Consider the following 21854-nt stretch of genomic DNA (forward strand, 5'->3'; position numbering starts at 1 on the left):
TATATATATATATATATATATATATATATATATATATATATATATATAATGGAATATCAAATGTAGATAGTAAAGGGGCGCCTGGGTGGCTCAGTCGGTTGAGCGTCCGACTTCGGCCCAGGTCATGATCTCACGTCCGTGAGTTCAAGCCCCACATCGGGCTCTGTGCTGACAGCTCGGAGCCTGGAGCCTGTTTCAGATTCTGTGTCTCCCTCTCTCTCTGACCCTCCCGTATTCATGCTCTGTTTCTCTCTGTCTCAAAAATAAATAAACGTTAAAAAAAAAAATTAAAAAAAAAAATGTAGATTGTAAAGATAATATGGTAGATATATTGTCTTCACTTTAATACTCACTATAAAAAAAAGAATGACCACAATATATTTGAGTTATATGAATTACAAAATAATGTTAATAATAAAATTTAAAAATGAAAAGAAATTTCCCTATACATGCAAGTTTCTATAAACAAAAGGGAAAAAAAACAGAAAGGTTACACAGTGATAACAGTGGCTACACAGGGCAGTGGCAGAGACTGCCATTATTCGTTTTATTTTAGACACGTGTATATTACTGAATAGACTGCATTGTGTACATATTACTTTTGTTATTTACATGACAAGTTTTCTAAAATTATATACTACCAGCTAGAATTTTCAAAAACCTAATCATTTTACCTATACCAAAAATACACATTATTTATCAACTGATTAATGTTTACATAAATTACACACACACATATATATCCCTTAATTACAGATAGATGAAAATAAATATACTTGGATATAAACTTGAGAGATTTACTGCTGCCTCAAAATTAGAAGGTAAACCAAAAAAGAGAAGTATATGGAATATAGAAAATACATAAATGACAAGATGTAAAGGGCATCCCCAGGGTAATGGTGAATAAAGATCCCAAGATATCAGTTACATACTGGGGGAAAAGGAAAATCAATGCAGTCACTAAAGCAGTTTACAAAGCTCTGGAATAGACTTCTAAAACAGACTTCTTCTATTAAGTCTATTATTCTATAAGTCTATTCCAGAAGAAGTCTATTCCAGAATAAACTGAAGCTCCTGAGAAGTTAAAACTGACAACAGAATACAAAGAGATTTAAACAACTGGTGGAGAGTTTAAAGTACATCAGTAACACATATGGAAAACCAAGCAAAACTAAAACTAAAACAACTCCAAAGAAAATGAAAGCTGAAGGGAAACAAAAAAAGTAAAGGTAATAATGTTTATGGCTTAGTTCAATCCTGAGTAGCATACACAGAAATAATAGAAACTGAGAATTCTGATTTAATCAAAATGACGAAATTTTACATGCACACGTGCGCGTGTCTGTATGTGTGAGGAGAGCGCATTGTTCATATCCTATAAATAAGAAATTCAACAGGAAACGTGTAAACTAAGAATCACAGAAATACAAGCATGTATGTTTTCTTAAAGACGTGGAATTCATGCCAAAAGTAGTAGATAAAATAACTGGAAGCTGTTACCATGGTGAGAGTAACGGTGCAGTGTGACTGCTGTTTGTAGTGTATATAATTAGCTGGCTCTTTTTTTTTTTTTTTTTTTTTTTTTTTTTTCGGGACAGAGAGAGACAGAGCATGAACGGGGGAGGGGCAGAGAGAGAGGGAGACACAGAATCGGAAACAGGCTCCAGGCTCCGAGCCATCAGCCCAGAGCCTGACGCGGGGCTCGAACTCACGGACCGCGAGATCGTGACCTGGCTGAAGTCGGACGCTTAACCGACTGCGCCACCCAGGCGCCCCATTAGCTGGCTCTTTAAAATATGTGCAGGTATTAAACTAAAAGCAGTGAGATTTACAATTCAACATAAAGATACCTACCCAACTTGACCAAAAAATGACAATGTTACTGTAAATGACAGATAGTTTTCCCATGGGAAATAGATAAAAACTCTAGAAGACATACATTCAGTGCATTTTAAGCAAAGAAAATACGGACTACCTGAAAATAGAGGTGAATTTTTAAACATAAAGTTTTGATTTTTTTTTTTTCAATAGCAGCAGTTTTCAACCTTTCTTATAGATCTTAATAGAGTGATCAACTCACCCTGGGACCAGTCTGTGGTTTAGCACTTAAAATCCTATATTCCAGAAATCTCCTTAGCGCTGGGTACACCAAGATGGCTGGTCACTCTAATCCTAACAAGCTCAAAAGTGTTTATTGATATAAAGCTACTATGCACAAGGCCTTTTTTTTGTACAATAGAATGAAAGAAATAGTGAAAATAAGCAACTTTTTGGAGACTGAGTTGGATGAGGGAAGAGTATAGAAAATTAAGGGAAAATTTTAGATTTTTAAGGTCAAATAAGGGAGCATACAGGTTCTTGTAGCAAACTGCTGTTACTTTTAGAAAAAAACACAAAAAAGGGCAAAAAGTGAAAAAAACTTGAAATTTTTGGTAAATCAAAATGGCAAAACATACAGTGTTTTCATCTTTCAAAAAAATAAAACCAATAATACTGTAATCAAAACACCATAAAGATCTGATATTAGAGGGAAAAAAAGATGTGGTCACAGAATAATGCAACTGCTTGATGGACTCACATGTCTTGAAATGACAAGGACATCAAAAATTAAAGCTGAAGAAAACATAAGTGAATAAGAAACAAAAATAAATGAACAAATAATTTTTAAAACAACCAAATGAAGAAAGCAGTTTAATATCAAATGATAGTGAAATTTAGAAAAAAAATATTAGAATACTGACTAATAGGATTATGATAGGGAGAAGAGGATAAAATAGGCAGAGGGGGATGGTTAGAACCTGAGGAAAACACCTATTTTGGAACAATGCTGGGAGCTTCTGACCACAGCGAACCCTCTCGGGCTTATGTAAGGTTCCTCTTAAGAATGTAACAGATACCACCTACTCCCCCTCAGGTTTCCCTCAGGAATTTGACACTCAAAATACCGAACTAAAAAAAGTAAACCATTCAACTTATGTTCTACGAGAGACAGTAGGCCCACAGTCTGACGCCTCACACAGTGGAGTCGAGCCAATCAGGAATGGACAACCCAGCACCTAGAGTTATCAACCCAGTAAGGGTACAGCCTGAGAAGGAACAGAAGGACCAAAACCTTAAAAAACAAAGACGCTTGCCTACATACAGTCCTGGGTATTGACCTTCGAATGCCTCCTCTCTGTAAAGAGAGCTTTCCTACTATTGTTACTTCGTTACACTCTAATAAACTTTGCCTGCTGCTCATTTTATTTTTCATCTCTTCATTCTTTGAAGCCGGGAGACAACAAAACCCAGGTAATGAGGTAAATAACCCTGCAAGAGTATTACAAATGAGAAGAAAATAAACAATACCGGAATCAGTTCCTATTTTTGCTTAATTCCTTTTATTCCCTTAGAATAAAAACACAATTGAAATTTCTGCTAATAAACCAGAGGTGCACTATTAGGGTAACCCAAGTAAAATGCCTTTTTTGTTGTTGTTAAATTATCTGGGTTACCAAAAACAAACAAACAGAAAGAATCAGTCCTAGATTCATGTATAAAAGAAACCCTCAGATCATCAGGTAGCCATGGCTAAGGCAGGAAAAGAGAAACTATATAGGAAATCAAATTTAATTCAAGAAAATAAAATAGTTTAAGAATTAAAAAAAAAATAAAAAAAATTAAATGAAAATGTTAATTGTACCTTAAAGAACCCTGCTTCAGGGCCACACCTGTCATATACATTCCTGGATTTACCTATCGCCATGATAATACCTTGCATGTTCGGTGTCATCATGATCTGCCACAAGGAATTTAAAGTAAGAGTTTTTGAATGGTTAACATAAAAGTAAAAAATAAAAACAAATTTCTTTACATGCAAGTTAAAAGTCCTTTGTTTTTTTACTATTTATAAATCAACCACTGCATATTTTATAGCAAATACGATCCAGTATGCATGTTAAGTATCTTTCAAAAGCATCCATACAGGGCCACAGCTAGCTCCACAGGTTGCCTTTGTGCAAACTGCACAGAGGCACCCTCTCTGAACTGAAGAATTTTAAAAAGGCACCTCCTCTTGACAAATTTAAAAAATGTGCTGCTTTCTGAGAACCACTTAGAACAACCAACAGTTTTTATTTTAAAAAGTGCCTCTTCTTTAAGGTTTGAGGAGCTCAGCATGAGCTCAATTTCACTTCCACTTCTGCCTTTGGGCTGGGCACCCCTGCATAATTCTACAACCTAAATGTCTATAAGCTGCAGCCCTGTATCCACATGACTTTAAGTTCCGAGGTACATGCACTGTTAAATTGTCACTCCAATCAATTACAAAAACAAAACACAATGCATCTCTGCCAACAGCATAAGCATTTGCACAAAATATAGTGTTAAATGATTAATCACAATTCTACTTTTTTAAAATACCAGAAGGCTCACCCTAAAATAAGCACTCAGGTGCTTGATCAATAAATTAACATTTGTATTAAAAACATGCCAGTTTCCATAACTTTCAAGCACCAACATGGTAATAAAATGGTTAACTGGAACAGTGTACTGCTATTAACTGGTAAATACTTAAGTGTTTCTTTGTTTTTATAATTGTTTATCATTCTTAGCTGTTTACATTTTAAAATACCTGCAAAATGAAACAACTCAAGGAACTAGGAAGCTATTGTATTAGCGCAATCAAGAGATTGCATCCGTAACCTTTGATTCATATAATGGTTTGATTATACACTCAGAGTCACAATATATCTAACATCTGCTTCAGAAAATCCTTCTGACCAGTTCCTATCTCACAAACCAGCTTCTCATTTTCCTCATGGCCCATGGTCTCTTACACTGGCACAGAAATATTAATGTCTTTGTGACACCTCTGATTTTGGTGATTAATTCCTATTTAACAGCTTAATTGTAACTTTGGAGTAAGTTGAAAAAGTTACTTGGAAAAAACTATTTAATATATATTAAATTCTCATCCATGCCAGTAAAAACTAATAAATGATAGAATTCAAGGTCTTCCCTGTGTTACTATTCAGAAACAACTTCACTGGCCCTTCTCTCAAATATAAAAAAAAAGATCGAATGTAAGAGGTTTAAGAAAAAAGTGAAAAGCTGGGGGGATCTGATAGGACAAGGACAATAGCACATTTTCATCTGGAGTCTCAAGAACCATATTACAGAAAGCAAAACTGCCTCTTTATAATTTGGGAAACTAAGTAGATGAGAAAGAACTAAGAGTGAAGAGATAAAATGGAGTTGCCACAGTGTATAAAGCACTGGTAGGCATTGAGAAATGATGAATCACTCACTTCACATTCATATGGAGGTTGCAGAAACAAAAATATCCACTATCTATTTTCAATCATGCTGTAGGATCTTTAGGCAGGAAATGGTGGGTAAAGTATTATAATACATAATTCAAGTGAAATAGGAAAAACTTATTTTTTAAATATTCAAATTTTTGCTATTCAGTGAAACAAACCTTATTGATAGCTATCACTCTGAGAATAAACTGATCATATGTCTACATAAAGAATTAACTCTGGAAACATAAAATTATCCTTTTGACAAATTCTGTAAGCTTTCTACTTAAACTTTCATTTGAAATTCAAAGTTGTTAGCAGTTGGTAAGGTAATTTCAGATCACGGGTGGGTAAGCTGTATGTTATGCAGCAATAGACATAAAGGTGAAGGTGCATGCATGCCCCAAGTATGTGTATTAAATAGCCAAACGTAAGTAAGAACAGTGCAGACATCCATAACAAAGGTACCTCGTCATCATAACCCCCCTCCTTTGACTCAATCATGAATTTCCCTACATGAGGAATCGCCACCTCTACAATTTGCTGGTTAGAAGGTGGTTGGCTTGTGGTATTTTCAGGTTTCTGCAGAAAAAAATTATTAGTATGAACATTAGAAAAGAGAACAATGGAAGTAACAAGTGTTAAAGGGCAGAGATTCACGAATCTTTTAAAAACACCTGCATTTGCTTAGTATGAAATGACCACCTAACACCAACATTAAAAGTGAATGCATTAATCAAGTAATAATACAAGATCTATAGCTTTCCTTTTACATCTCAACCACTAATTTTTTTTTTCCACAAAGCATTTCTACAAGGATACCAAATCCTTAAAAATAACAAATACTAGAGTTGTAGTTCCTACTGTTATCTATAAGTTATAGCTGAAGCTTTTGTTTTTTTAAATTCTAATAATTCCATAAATCCTTCACTGATAACTTCATCAAAATAAGACATTACCTCCTCTGAACCCAGAGAATTTATAGGTTTTCTTTCTTACGGCTCTACCTTTCTAATAAGTAAGTGTATATCCAATTAATATCCATACTCTACTGGGTTTAACTCACTCTGTAAAGTCTATGAGAGACTTGTACGATATATTTATATAGAAGAGTCTAAGGAATTCTAAGAGTCTAAGAGTCTAAGTACATATGCAAAAAGAGTTTAAACAATAAAACAAAAACTAATGGCCAAGACTGATATTGTTCCTTTTAAAAGAAATGCTATTTTTAAACATAACACATCTAGAAAAGGTTTCCTTATTTTGAGTCCTCAACTTTTCAAGAGGAAATAACCAACCTGCATAGTTGTGATCACGAGAGATAATATTCAGCTAATGCAATACCTGATACACATTAGTGGTTCTATAATGACAAGTATTACCAATATTATATTATATTGCTTTAAAGTGCTTATATTTGAATAGAATAACCCAATATTACTGTCATACATACCTAGAGAGATATGCTTATTAGCCCATGACATTTAATTAAGGATTTTTAATCCGTTTAGCATATGAAAGAAGAATAATTGTGCTAGGTCTCTCTTCCTAAGAGTGAAATTTAAGCAGGTAAATTAGGCGATCTGTCTAGACACTGGTATAAAATTTCTCACAATCAAACTAATCTAAAACAATACTATTTTAAGAAGAAAGAATATAAAGGTAAGGCAAGTAGCAACTGGGAATATTACTTAGAATACTACTCCTTATAAAAAAACATATTGCCTTTGGGAAAAAAAACAAAAAAAAAACAGTTGCACTTAGGAAAAGATGTTTTATAAACCTTTTCAGTTACCACACAAGAGTTTCAACAGCATCATACTGACAAGTTATACGGGTGCAAGTTGAAAAAGGGAAAAAACTTTGGGTGAATATAATAATTCTTTTGTATTATTCATCAAGTCTAGGTACCCTAAAGCACCAAAAAATTTTTCCATATAAAGAATATGAGGGTTCATTAAAGTAAAGTACATGTGTATTTATCTTTTTCTACTATTGTCAGACCCTATAAAAACACCTTAACAAAGGCTAAACTTGAAAGGAGTTAATAAGTTCTTCAGTTAATAGAAGTTCCAAAAATAATTAAAATACAAAGACTTTTATTAATTGCCTGAAATCCATTAAGTGGATTTTTTAAAAAAGTGGTTTCTCATGAAAGGGCTTTTAGGAAGCTATATAACTACAATTTCCTTGATCCCCTTAATATGCTCCTATCTTTTAACCTAGTAATTCAACTATGGGGAATGTATTCTAAAGAAATAAACTGAAATACAGAATAAGTTTCATTTGTAACAGCCTATTTGTAATAATGCAAAAGTAGAAACAAATATACAATGGGGGAATGGGTGTGTAAATAAGAATTTAATCACTCAATGGAATAACACCCAACCATTAAATGTTTTTTACAAAATTTTTAACATGGGGAAATGGCTATGTTACAGTGTTAAATATTAAAAGAAGACAAGGCAAGATATATACAAAATTTTACATGCAGTAGTACCTCAGGAAAAAAAAAAAAATCCCAAACCTGTACATAAAAATAAGAATGAAAAAGAGCATACCAAAATATTAACAGTGATTATAGCTTTGAAAAGTGGGACTACAAAGATTGCTTTCTTAAAGTATACTTTTCTGTATTTTTCAAATTTCCTAAAATATTCCACTTAAAATTAAAGGCATTCTTATAAAAAGTAAGCAGTGTGAACACTTAGGAAACATCTCTCTATGGTTTCTAGGACTATGCTTTCCAGAGAATTCTTCAACTAAGATTGGAACTTAATATATTGTATATTTGTGAAATGGTTAGTATTTAAGCAACAAAAAGAAACTAACAGCTGCTTAGTACTTACACTACATGCTAGGCTCCCTCAAAAAATAATCCTATCTAATCCCACAATCATGTCCATTTTATGTAAAAGCAAACAGGTTTAGAAAAATTAAGCACCTTATTTAAGTTTGCCTAGTTAGTGAGAATTAAAACCATATTAAAAAACCCAGGACTATCTAATCCTAAAGTCTAAACACTCTTTTCATCTATACAATTTAGTTTCTAACATATGTATACCTTTAAATGAGAAAAACCAGGAGGTGGTTACTATGATCCTAAGCAACTAATCATGAGACCAAGAACAAAATCCTTCAGATAGCCATGATTAACATATTCCTAGACATGTTGCAGGATTTATACAAACAACTGGGGCCAACTGTTGGTACTACTCCAGAAGATAAGCCAAATGGAAAAATATTTACGCTAGCTCTCTATCATACTCTCTCAGTGCTATCCTCCTCTCTCAAGTAGAACGAAGCAGTAGGTTGTAGGCTTGTAAGATGATATCTGTATTAGTAACTTAATTTAACAAAGTAACAAAATTTAAGTGCTGGTTTCTGCAAATTTATGTTACACATGATTAGCCAAACTAAAAAAAAATCACGTTTCTATATTAAGCTAAATACTACTTTTGGCTTTTTGATTACAGTTAAAAGGAGGATACTTATTAACTATAATGTAGGCTTTAACAAATAAAATTCCTAATTAGCAAAGGGCCAAGCAAATTACATTTTTATATCAGACAAAAATATTTCTCCCTTGTATCTACTTCTCTGCCCTTTTTACCTCCCTACGTCTTCCTCTTCTACCAGGACCCAAGAGGTGAGACATCCCAGATCCATTGCAAGAAGCATTTTCCAGGAGTGCTATAGAGTTAGCAGGGGTTCATCAAAGCTCATTTAGAATCTCCAGGGGATTTGCAAAATTTAGAATAATAATATTAAAAAAAATCTATGTTAATACATTTTTATAGCAAAATAATATATAGTAAAATTTTTTCAAACAGGGAATGAAATAAAAAAGTAATTTGATTATTTCATTTATCGAAACATAATTAACATACCTTATTAATTGAACATTTTGGTTAATCAAGGTCCTATCATATTAAAGACCTCATTGTAATTAGCAGGTTATTGCTGAGATTAAGTTCACTAAATAGAAAATTGTGTGTTGAAAAATTATATGCCCTGTTCCCGTTACTTCTCTTGGAGGCTAATCTACAAATACTAAAATTAGCTATCATGAAACCTGCATCACAGCTGCTTCGCTCACTTATTAAAAAAATAAGTAACTACAACAACCGAACGTTTTTGTAGTAGAAAATTCTTGAAATAACATCTCTCAGAATGTCATATTTACTGAAAACACAGTATAATACCAGTGTACTCAATTTATTGCTATAAAAAGACATACTTGAGAGCCACAATACAGGAGGGTTATAATGACAATTTTGTATAGGACACTACTGAAATATGCATAAGCCACACTGCAATATCACATTTATCCTGCTAATAATACTCTAACCTAGAATATCTAGTACTTTACTATTAAACATATTCCATGAAACAATGAAAATTATTACCTTACATTCCCAACTATTTCAATGTATGAAGACCAAAGATGGAGGGAGGGGTGAGGGAAAAAAAGAAATAATGCTAAATTTTATACTTTTCTTTTTAAGTTCCAAATCAAATGATCAACAGTCTATAATTATGATTTTTTATAATTCTCTAAAAGGAAGACAGAACTTTAGTTTAAAAAAAAAGCTATTTAGAAAATTACAGCTTTAGGGGGGCTTGGTGGCTCAGTCAGTTAAGCATCCAACTCTTGGATTACAGATCAGGTCATGATCTCACAGTTCTTGAGGCTCTGGAGAGCCACGCTGGGCTCTGTGCTGACAGTGTGGGGCTGTGGGGCCTGCTTGGGATTCCCTCTCTCTCTCTTTCTCTCTCTCTCTCTGCACCTCCCCACTTTCTCTCTCCCTCAAAATAAACAAATAAGCTTAAAAAAATCTTTAATAAAAAAAAAAATTACAGGTGAGGAAAATACAGCCTAGGGGGTTAGGTACCACCCACAGCCCCTGATCCCTTTAAGGGCAGAGTTGCCCTCTGGCCTCCTTTTCCTGACTCCCATGCAGGAAGCTCTCCATTACACTGCAGGAAATGTCATGAAGATGGCCATGTTCAGAGAGCTAAAAGAAAAGTTCTTACCGACTGCAAAACTGTTTCAGGACTTTTATCTTCACGCTCATGTGATGCCTTGGTAATTATTCGAATAGTTTCTTCTTTCAAGTGCTTTGAGAAATCACTTCTTGATGGCTGCTCTAGATATTCTGCTTCTCCTGCTTGTGCTTCATAAGAAAAGAATCAGTTGTATATCTAATACAAGTCACAGAGAGCCTGTACTAAGATGAATCTGTTATTTATTTCTAATTCAAAGTTATACAGTAATTAATTTTACTTTTATTTAATGTATCACTAAACATATAGCACCTACCCCAGAATTTATAACCCCTCCAAATTCAGGTTGAAGAGTAGTCAATGACTAGAGAAAATACTCATTGTATCATAGTCTATGGTTAGAAATTCATAGCAATCTCATTTTGGAAAATCAGTAACATTCTACCAAAAAGAAAAAAAAAGCGGGGGGGTTGGGATTTAGTTTATATAAGAATCCTGGTCTGAATTTCCATAGGAAACACAGCTGTTTCTCTGGCCACAGAATCCTTTTTCACACCTGACAAAACCCTAACCTTGAATGAACCCTACCTGCTATCTTTTCTGAACCTGTCCTGGTAACTGAGTGTTGTCATAGGAAAAACCATTACAACCTAGCAAACTGAAATCAATATAAAATCAAGACTTCGAAGGGTGCCTGGGTGGCTCAGTCGGTTAAGCATCTGACTTTGTCTCAGGTCGTGATCTCGCAATTTGTGGGTTCGGGCCCCACGTTGGGCTCTGTGCTGACAGCTGTCTCCCTCTATCTCTGCCCTTCCCCAGCTCATGCTCTATCTCTCAAAAATGAATAAATATTAAAAAAAAAAAAGACTTTAAATGTTATCCCTGCAAAGAACTCTCAAAGTTTTATCTATCATCCAGGTTCTGAGCCCCAAATCCACCAATGCAGCAATGTACTCTGAATATCCACAAAGTGCTTCATGTAAGTGGGTCTCTGCCTCTCGCTCCAACAGAACTTTGTGACTTTTGCTCTCTGTTCAAAAAGGGAGTTTAATACACCAAAGAGGTTTTCCTTTCAACCTTCAGATCTTTCCACATTTTCTTCCCTCTGCCTGTACATTCACCCACTCTCCACTCTCACTCCTGCATCTAAGAACGTCTATGTGTCTTTTTGTTTAAATACCACTTCAAGTATTCCTGATTACACCACTTCTAGAGCTGGGTGTCTCAGCTTTGGCACCTATTACATTGAGGTTCACTGTGATTCTTTGGTGCGAAGGGTTGTCCTGTGCACTGTGGCATCTAGATGCATCTAGGTGGCATGTAGATCTACTGTGCACCATGACATCTACCCACTAGATGCAAGTGTCACGGTCCTTCCAGGTGTGACAACCAGAAATGTCTTCAGTTTGTCAAATGTCCCCTGGGTGGCAAAGTCACTCTCAAATGAGAACCACTGCTCTCAAGTAACTTATTCTTTCTTTTAGTAGCACTTTACCCCAATTATGACTTAATTACTACTGTTCTCATTTCAAGCCCATATACCCTGCTAGACCCTGAGAATCTCAAGAGGAGAGACACTATCTCATTTTTGTATTGCTATTTCTTCAAAACCTAGCATAAAAAGCATACAATACCTTAATGGAACAAATGAATTAATAAATAATGGATACAAGGAGTATCCTTCTATACAAGGATGCAAGGAGTATACAAGAAAGTACACTAAAATGTTCTACAATGTTACTTGCATTGGTTAAGTGAGCCCTTCCTCAACCAACTGGTGGGACACAATAGGGCTACTGTCATCCTTTCCAATATTTGATTAAAAAAAAAACTCTCAAAATGAAATATTATTCAAAAAGAAATACTATAATTTCAACATATATGCATGGTACTCCATCCATCCAATACATTTTAATTAAGCATTTAACTATGTGCCAGGCACTAGGCTAGATAGTGAGACTCAAAGTGTGAAAAAAGCAGCCAGTCTGTCCTCTCATGAAGTTTAGAGTCAGCTCTGGAGAAAGTCATTAATCAAAAGAATCACACATATGAACTGTGACGATATTACAATACATTCTAGGAATAAAATGGGGGAGTGATAACTTAGATTATGGAATATGAAATAAACTTTTCAGCTGAAGGATAATGGGTTGGTCATCCCATTCCTTGATGGAAGGATGATCTGAAAGAAGGTCAGTGTGGCTGGGCTACAGTATAATAGGAGATATATGGCAGAGAGGACAAAGGCAAAAATCGTAAGGGCCTTCAAGTCTAATAAAAGTTTTGAGGATAAAAGGAAGTGAATAAATGTTTTAAATATAATGGCAAAGCGGCAAGTTTAAAAAAAATAATCCTGGCTACAATGTGAAGAGTGGATGAGAGAGGAAAGTAAAACTAGAGGTCAGTGAAAGTACTAGAAGGTACCAGAGCAATAAGAGCAAGAGATGACGGTGTTTCTGGACAACAGAGACAGAGAGAACTGGTAAACTGAAGATGTATTTTGGACATAAAGGTTGGAGGCGGAAGATGACTCTAAGTTCCTGGCAGGAGGAACCAGGCTGATATAGGTGAAATGACACTACGACAAGGAAAACTACAGGAAGGAATGCTTACAATGTGTGTGACAGAAGGGAAGTTTAAAGAAGTCAAATACATATTTGACTATTTCTGCATCTCCTGACCTTGCACTGCAATGTTCTTTCGGTGCCCTGTATGATGGATAAGGTAAAGAAAATCTTAGGGTATACCTCCAGCTGAGAGGAGGATGCAGTGAGGGCCAAGAAATCCACCTGCTCTGACACTGGTCTAAAGTGAAACATGGACAGTCTACACAAAATAAGTTGTTAAAAACAAAAGTACTTTTATGTGATCAACATAGTCAAATATATCTTAGGTCCCCAGGGTCAAGATTTCCTTCCATATGGGGATTTGAGTTCAAAAACCTTATGAATAATGATGAATGATCTTGCCTAAATATCACATAGTACTATTTCTTCTAGAATTTATCCTCCTCTACATATCTTCCCGGGAACTTACATTTGAGTGGCACTGTAGTAACAGTAGATGAACCTATAAGGATTTGACATCCAGGAGTTTGGAAACAAAAACCCAAACTTCATCCAGTATGTTTGACCCTCTGCCATTTTACAGTACTGTGCTAGATATCAGCAATGAAAAAGAAAGTTGACCTAAAATTCACTCGCTTTAAGGAACTCTCAATAAAATTAGATTAATATATACCCCATTACAATACAAAGTATTAAATGCAATAACAGAGTTATGCACGAGGTGCTATAGAAACACTGTGGGCCCAATACACACACTTGGGATGATGCTGCATGTTAAGAAAGATTTCCTAGAAGAAATGCCAAATGAGCTGAATCTTGAAGGATTTGTAGAGCAGATTATCCTGGGAGATGAGAAAGAAGATTCCAGGCTGAAGGACTAGCATATGCAAAGCCACTGTAAGAACAGATAAAAGATTAATAAAATCCTTGCTATTAATGAGCCTTTACATTGGTAAACAAATCAAAATATAGGTACAACATAAATGTGGTAGTGAGAGTAGTTGGGATTAAGAGGAAGAAAGATAATTATTGCTACAGGTATAACATTAGGGGGATTCATAGACTTTGGGATATGAGGAAAGCCTTGAAGAATGGGCAAAATTTCAAGAATACTGACTCTCAGAGGATATTTTTTAAATGAAGGATACTTCATAAGAAATGCCATGATAAGAAAGTTCCCCTCAAGCAAAAGTAATGGGAAATAATCTGTTTATATGAAACAAAGTATTCACAGAGAAACAGATGTGGAAGAATTACAAGGGAGTCAAATACAGGGTCCTTATAAAAAAGCAGAAAGGTTTTGGCTTTGTTTTGTCAAACCAGAAGAATAAAAAAACATGTTTCCTAGCATAACCAAAATGAGGAAAATTAGAAATTCTTTCACTACCCAGAGATAAGTGCTATTAATATTTTAGTTTATATATTTTCAGACTTTACTTACCCATATTTTATAAACAAAAGGAATTATTCTGAATATACTGCTTTTAGCGTAACGTAACAAACATTTTTTTGTGTCAATATAATGTTCAGTGGTTATACCGTATGGAGGGTTCATACCACTCATATTTCACCTACTGCACATACAGGCAATTTCCACTTCGTTGTTAAAAACAACAGGACAAAGAGTTTGGCTTTGTGTGTATGTAAATACATACAATGCTTTTTGTTCTTCCTGTAACTCTACAAAAGCGTCCTCACAGCTGGCCTGTATAAATGGTAGGAACTTAATTAATAGAGACCACGTTGTTTTCTTTATCTGTGTTCTGACACTTTATATACTAATTGGTCCCTCAGTTTAATATTATTGTTCAGACTTCAATTTGGAATACAGCTGGTGATTACCAGTTCTCTATGGAGGTATATAATATCCCTGTACCCAAAGTATCTCTCAAATCGTGTATTTGTCTTGTGGGTACTTCACTGAGATTTTTAAATGGTTATCCTCCACATAACAGATTTTCTACTCGTGCTCTATGTTCAAAATGTAGGGGCTTCACTCACCTTTTCAGACATTAGAGAAGGCCCAACACTCTAAGAGTACTCTAAGCCTGTTCCTTTGGTCCACCTTCACAGTGAGTAAGGGATTGGGAAGGCTTGGGAGTATTCCGTTTATGTGTATTTCCTGGTTATCCTCTTCAAATTTTTAACAGGAGAGCTAACTTGATAACCAGTTGGCTTTCTGTTACAGCATAAGGATCTGCTCTTAAATCACTACTAAAAAAAAAAAAAAAAAAAGGAGCAACATCTCATATCTTTCAGAAATATTTAATAGGGGCTCCTGGTGGCTCTCTGTTGGTCAAGCATCCAACTCTTGATCTTGGCTCAGTTCATGATCTCACGGTTTGTGAAACTGAGCCTCATGTTGGACTCTACCCTAAGAACATGGAGCCTGCTTGGAATTCTCCCTCTCCCTCTCTCTCTACCCCTCCCTGCTCACGTGCACACACATGCTCTCTCTCAAAATAAACTTAAAAAATATTTTTTAAAAAAGAAATATTTAATACCTTGACTTACTGATGAGTGGCTTATTACATTCACACTTAGAAAAATATTTAAAGAAGATTATTTCAAAGATATGCAGACCATTCATTTCTAGAAATGTATTTAAAATCAATGATTCCCCCAAAGCAGGCTATAAAGAGCCATGGTAGGCTGGTTGCATAGAATCACCAAACTTTTAAGACTTCAAATTCCTGGGAGCTACCACAAACAAAATCATGGGAAGGTGGGGGGTAGAGGTTTAGAAACCAAAATTAAATCTAAAATTTACCTAGGACAGAGCTACATCTGTACCACACATTTTTAGCCTGCTTCTCTAATGTATAATTTCTTGGGCTTTACTTTAAAAATGCTAGTATTCCCATACAATGAGTATCACGTGTAGGAAACTCATTATTGGAATCTCCACAGGAAATGAATTCAATTCAGAAAACATTCAAGGGTCACCTACCATATGTCATTTATTATGCTAGATTCTGGAGCTATAAATAAGAAAATCACTCAGTCCCTGTTTTAAGGGAACTTGAGAATAATGAGGATATTGTTCATTCTACCAGGTCTTACTCTCAGAAACCAGCTGTACTTTCCTGAAATATCAGCTTGTTTCTACTTGTAGACTGTATCTGTAGAAAAGTCCCAGAGTGATTTCTACATGCTACCTCTAGGTAAATTTATGAAATGTTATGGAATGCAATTCATACCAATATCAACCATTACCACCTTAATTTTTCTACCTTTAAAAAAAATCTGGATATGCTATACAGGTTGTTAAGGAAGTCCTTACTAAGTCCTTAATAAGTACTTGAAGATAGGAGAAACACAAGTAAAAGTGCAAAGCTCTTTTCTCCTTCCAAATAATTTCTCTGTTTTATAAATACAGCCTGGAGCCATACTGTTTAACCAAGCGTACGGTCTCAGAAATATCTGAAGGTCTTTTTAAAAATATATATTCTCGACTCTTCCTTCAGAGATTCTGATCCCAGTTAAGTCTTAGGTGATCTTACTTAGGTGCAGTGTGCTGTTTATACTCAAGAAAACTCCCCAGCTACTTCTGACATATATACTCATAGTAATGAACTACTGAATAGATCTCTAAATGTAAGTGTTCAGGCAAGTTTTTCTTTGCAGTAAGCAGGTTTAAGGAGATAGCATGAAAAGGACGAAATAATTTTTGGTCCCATCATTTATTACTAGTTTCATCAGTAAAACAAGGAATAGTACTAGAGAAGAGAGGTCTATGGATTTCTTGGTCACTGTGTTAGCAGGACAAATACTCATTTCATTAATACTATATAAATTAATACTTTTCTTTGGAATATCACTTAGAAGAAATAGGATTTTAATAGCTTTTACAGTACAGCTTTATTGCGAAGATTTGCAAGGAGAAAAGAAAAATCACTATGAACAAGACTTCCTTGTATTACTTCCACTAGTCACTCATAATTTTAATGTCCACCTGAGAGATTTAAATACAGGTTCTCTTTGATATGCTGAAAATATACCAAATTGAGCAATTACTTTGGAAACTGTGAAAAGAAATAAGATGACATGGGCATTAAAGTAAAATTTCTCTACTAATGATAGGAGAGATAAGTGGTTCTAATAAACATGAATGAGCCCCCTTATTCAATTGTGATATGTTAAATTACCCTGCAAAAGAGGATGGACTTCTTAATAGGATATGTAAAATAATAGTAATAGAAACCAATAGAAACAACAGAAACAATAATCTCACTCCCCAAATTTACAGACATAGCACATTCTATTCCTAACTCAAACTGTGTATTTCCAGCAATTCTCTATAGAGAACTCAATGTTTCCAATTGAAGCAGTACTGCCACAGCTTTCTAAAAACCCAATCCGGAAGATAATTACCATAATAGTTATATGTAAACTGACCATTTGTGTCTCTTTATATTTTAGTTATTCTGATCCCTCTCAGAAATACATCTGCATTCTCATATTTTTTTTAATACTAAAAAGAGAAACAGGAAAATATATGCCCAACACCTACTAGTATTTTTTGAAATTATTAAACAGCATTTAAAGTATATGGTAGGGGATATTCGCCAGGATAAAGGGTATGGGGCATGGAAATGTGGCCTTTTATACAGAGAGAATGTAAATGGTAGAGCAAAGTCAGACAGGAATATTAATGGAGAAAATGTATTAGTTTAAACAGAAATAAAATGTATTAAGTCTGTAAATTTAGTCTTGTGAGAGACAAGACAAAGAGGAGACTGTATAGCATTTAATATTTTGGTGCCACAAAATACAGGTGAGCCAAGAACAGAGTTAGAGCTTAACCAATGAATGCATTCACCTTAACATCTGAGTACTTAGGTACCACCATCACTTATGCCAATTAGGCAGCCACATTCTCCCACTAATAACAGCCACATGGAAAAGGTGTGCAGAAAAGCTAATGGAGGTATAACAAAGTAGCTCCACTGGAGTCAGTTCCAGGGAGAAGTTTGGGAAGGATATGTATAGAAGACAAGGGGTGGTAAGGGATGAAATCACAAGGGGATGGAATTGGTTCTAAAATGAAAGGAACTATAATGTATACACTATGATTTGAGCACAGAAACCTCTTGATATCTACTGATTTCATTTCCTACTGAAGTAGACAAAGTCACTAAAATGAAACGGATTTATTGTGAAACCACAGACCTTCATGTGGCCTACACGGTGGCTCTTACAGTATGAAAAGAAATATAGTCCTGCGTCATGGTAGAGCTTACCACATTGCAAAGTGGTATTGGTATAATACCATTATCTTGGTTTTTTAAAACTTCTGAATCAATGCCTATTAACGTCAAGATCAAGGACTCAACTATTCAATTTATATGAAAACAAGTTAACAAGTCCAGACAGATCTATATCTGCCTACATAATTCATAATATCATATTGTGGTACTGTACATCTTCCATTAAGAGAGTAATTTCTTCTAAAGTTCAAATGATAATGCTGAAATTCAGTTAAGTAATCTGTATGGAAATCTATCTGTAAAAGATGAAATTAAACACTTAAAATGCGTTCTTAAAAACTAAACACAAAACATGTACATGTTGCATAAAAAGGTCATTTGAAAAGATCCACTGAGAATTATAAAAAATGAGACAAATGAGTTTGACAAAAATATCTGCATTTATCTCTTCTGATTTCTCCAACTACTACAGAGAAATAGCACATTTTCACAGTAGAAAATATGTTGCCTTAAAATATATTAACTCTGTGATGATGAAAGTAATCTTTAAAAAAAAATCAGAAGACATTTTATTTTCAACTTTGCTAGAATCATGTTTACTTTTTTACTGTGTTTACTCTGAATATTTTATTAATTTCTTCAACTAATAACTTTAGAATATTTTTAAATATTTATATTTTTATACATTGACCTCTATTTTATGGGTCTATACACATTTTAATTTAAAATAATTAGATACTCAGTTTCAGCTAATTTTTTGTTTGTAATTTTAAAAATTCTGAAAAAGGGGTGCCTGAGTGGCTCAGTCAAACATCTGACTCTTGGTATTGGCTGGCTCGGGTCATGATCCCACAGTTCGTGGGTTCGAGTCCCATGTCAGGTTCTACACTGACAGTGTGGAACCTTCTTGGGGTTCTCTCTTATCCCTCTCTCTCTGTGTCCCCCACCACTCTCTCTCTAAGTAAATAAATAAACTTTAAAAATAAATAAAATAAAAATAAAAATTCTGAAAAACCTTGATTGCTCTATAATAAGAGTGTAATTACACAAAATATTACCTAAAGTACTACACAAAATATATATGGATATACCAATAGTGTTATTTTGTCCAAATGGGAAATTACTAGAGTTCATGCTCCTGATAGCTGTAGTGAAAAGGTATGGATTACTTGTCTGTTACATGGCTTTTCTATGCTTCTGGCCAAAGGTCAAGCCCAATCTAAGTAGGTGGTTGTAGGTAAAGAAAGGGCTAGCAGCATCATCTCATATATGATGTGTGTGTATATATGTGTATACAGTGCTGCCTGGCAAAGGGGTTTAGCTAAACTGTTACCTGTGGTTATCTCTGAGTAATGGAATTTCAGTTGATTTTTACTGGCTTCTTTCTTCATACTTTAAGATAATTAGAGTTTTCTTTTTAAAAGAACGTATCTTATTATTATAATAAAATATCAGTAATAAATATATTATAATAAAATACATTTCAGTAAAACTATACTAACCTGTTGTTACAGAAGACTCTGACTCCCTCAACTTCTGAGATGCTAGAAGTTTTTCCTGCAAAGCTTTCTGGGCAAGTTGTGCATCCCATTCTTCTAGTTCTTTTTCAAATCGCTGGTTGTCTTCCTCAACAAAATCTCTTAAATCCGGTGGTAATGTTTCAATTCCAACAAGAGCTTGCCCAGTTTCTTTATTTAACTCCTCTGAAAATCATATTTCAAAAACTAATATAAAATTAAGAATTAAAGGAAGTGCAAAGCTCAAAATAGGATGCATTTCAAATGGGATTTAAAGTATGAATTATTACCATTTAGGAAATCAATATTAAAAATTAAAAGAAAACTCAAACAAATGCTTGGAAAAACAATGATGCAAACATCTGATAATCCATTATGGAAATATTTTCAGCTTTTTCTTCTTAATTTAAAGAGTAAAAAAATGGAACAAGACATAAAGTCAAAATCATCTACTACTCAAACATTGACATAGTACTACTTTTTCTGTTGTAAGAAAATACTAGATGTTTGACTATTTATGAAATAAAAATTATCAAAAAATGAGAATAACTCATAACCTTATTAAGCTCAAAATAGAACTAAAATTCTTTTTCACCTAAAGCAGTTAAGTACAGCAATATACTTACATGCAATTTGAAAACTAATCAATATAGCAAGATATTTAAAAACCACTATGTAAGTCGTATTTAAAAGTTATTGAACCACAAAATATATTTCAGCTTTCAGTTGTAAGTAGACTGCCTAGCTAGTGTTGGAAAGTTGATTATATTGGTTTCAACAAACCTTTTAAGTTTCTCCTATACGCAATGCCTATGCTAGAATATAAGACATAAAACTATTAAAACATTGTATGACATGGCCCTGATTCTGAGCAGATCAGAGTGAAGTGGAAAAGGCATGTCAACATACAATTCCAAAACATGTAAAAGTACCTGACCGAGGTATGCTATGAAAGCACAAGGAGAGATATTTTTTGGTAGAGGTCAAAAAAAAAAAACTTGGCAGAGCAAGTGACACTTGAATTGAATCTTGACAGATGAGCAGAAATTAGAAAAAGAATAAAAAAATAAGAACATTACTGCCAAAAAATAAAAATAAAAATAAATAGTGATATAAATGTGTGAAATCATTTGGTGTAAAGACAATACAACAAGCAGTTCGACAAGCAGTCCTAACATATTAGGTTAAGGAGCTTAAATATGAGTCAATATATGATGTGATCCTTAAAGGGATGTTAGCAAGGAGAAACAGGTCAGATTTACATTTTATAGTAGTTACTAAATAGTTAACTGTGAATACAAAATATATTCCAATTGTCAGGCTTGATCACATTACTTTTCAATTCCAGTTTCTCATTTACAACAGGCCAACTGCATTTGCTAATGATATCCAATCACCCTCTGAGTCAATTACTTAACTGATCATACTAGAGACTGGAGTCACATAAAAGGGCTACTTATTTAAAAATATAGACCACCCTAGGGGCGCCTGGGTGGCTCAGTCGGTTGAGCGGCCGACTTCGGCTCAGGTCATGATCTCGCGGTTTGTGAGTTCGAGCCCCGTGTTGGGCTCTGTGCTGACAGCTTGGAGCTTGGAGCCTGCTTCGGATTCTGTGTCTCCTCCTCTCTGCCCCTCCCCTGCTCATGCTCCGTCTCTCTGTCTCTCAATAATAAATAAACGTTAAAAAAAAATGAAAAAACATATAGACCACCTTATATATTTCATGTTCTTACCTTTTATTAAGAATTGTGCCTTATCATTTATGTACATTAAACAGTATGCACTGGCATTTCTATAACCACCAAAAGAGTCCCTCACTAGCTCTTCCCATGATGATTTTGTCACAGCAATATCATTGTACTTCATCCACCTATTTTCACGATGATCAAAAATGTATGCCCAGTAGTGCCCGGCATTAGCTTGACCTTCATGAACTAAAACAGCATGTAAGCGATAAGGAACCTAAATGTGAAAATAGAAGAGTTTAATCACAATTAAGTACGCTATTAACACAACATTCCATGAAACCCATAAACTATCTGAATGGAGAATACCACAGAAGAATATGTTTTTAACAAAACTGTGATTAAAATTTTGAAAAAATTAAACTATGAAAGAAAAAAGGGGAAAATAACTAAGCTAAAGACATGTAAAGCATGTGTATAAATAGGATTTTCAAAACTTTGAAATGTATTTCCTTCAAATAAAGAACTTATGATGAATATTTTTTATATAATATAGTGTAATCTGGCTAAATCTTCACAATTATAA

At 34.4% G+C, this 21854-nt stretch overlaps 1 protein-coding gene across 8 annotated transcripts in view; it reads right to left on the reverse strand.

Moving 5' to 3' along the window:
- USP25 (ubiquitin specific peptidase 25) overlaps positions 1 to 21854 on the reverse strand; it is a 149722-nt gene that overhangs the window by 23796 nt on the left and 104072 nt on the right. For 6 of the 8 annotated variants that reach the window (XM_049627976.1, XM_049627975.1, XM_049627974.1 and 3 more), the window contains 5 exons: positions 21317 to 21545; positions 19569 to 19769; positions 10320 to 10459; positions 5751 to 5864; positions 3683 to 3778 (listed from right to left, as the gene is read on the reverse strand). In XM_049627976.1, coding sequence (XP_049483933.1) covers positions 3683 to 3778; positions 5751 to 5864; positions 10320 to 10459; positions 19569 to 19769; positions 21317 to 21545 — 780 coding nt within the window. The remainder of the gene's footprint in view (positions 1 to 3682; positions 3779 to 5750; positions 5865 to 10319; positions 10460 to 19568; positions 19770 to 21316; positions 21546 to 21854) is intronic. The other 2 variants (XM_049627980.1, XM_049627979.1) reach the window with 1 other exon arrangement.

This window comes from Panthera uncia, chromosome C2 (assembly GCF_023721935.1).
Source record: "Panthera uncia isolate 11264 chromosome C2, Puncia_PCG_1.0, whole genome shotgun sequence".
NCBI classification, from domain to species: Eukaryota; Metazoa; Chordata; class Mammalia; order Carnivora; family Felidae; genus Panthera; species Panthera uncia.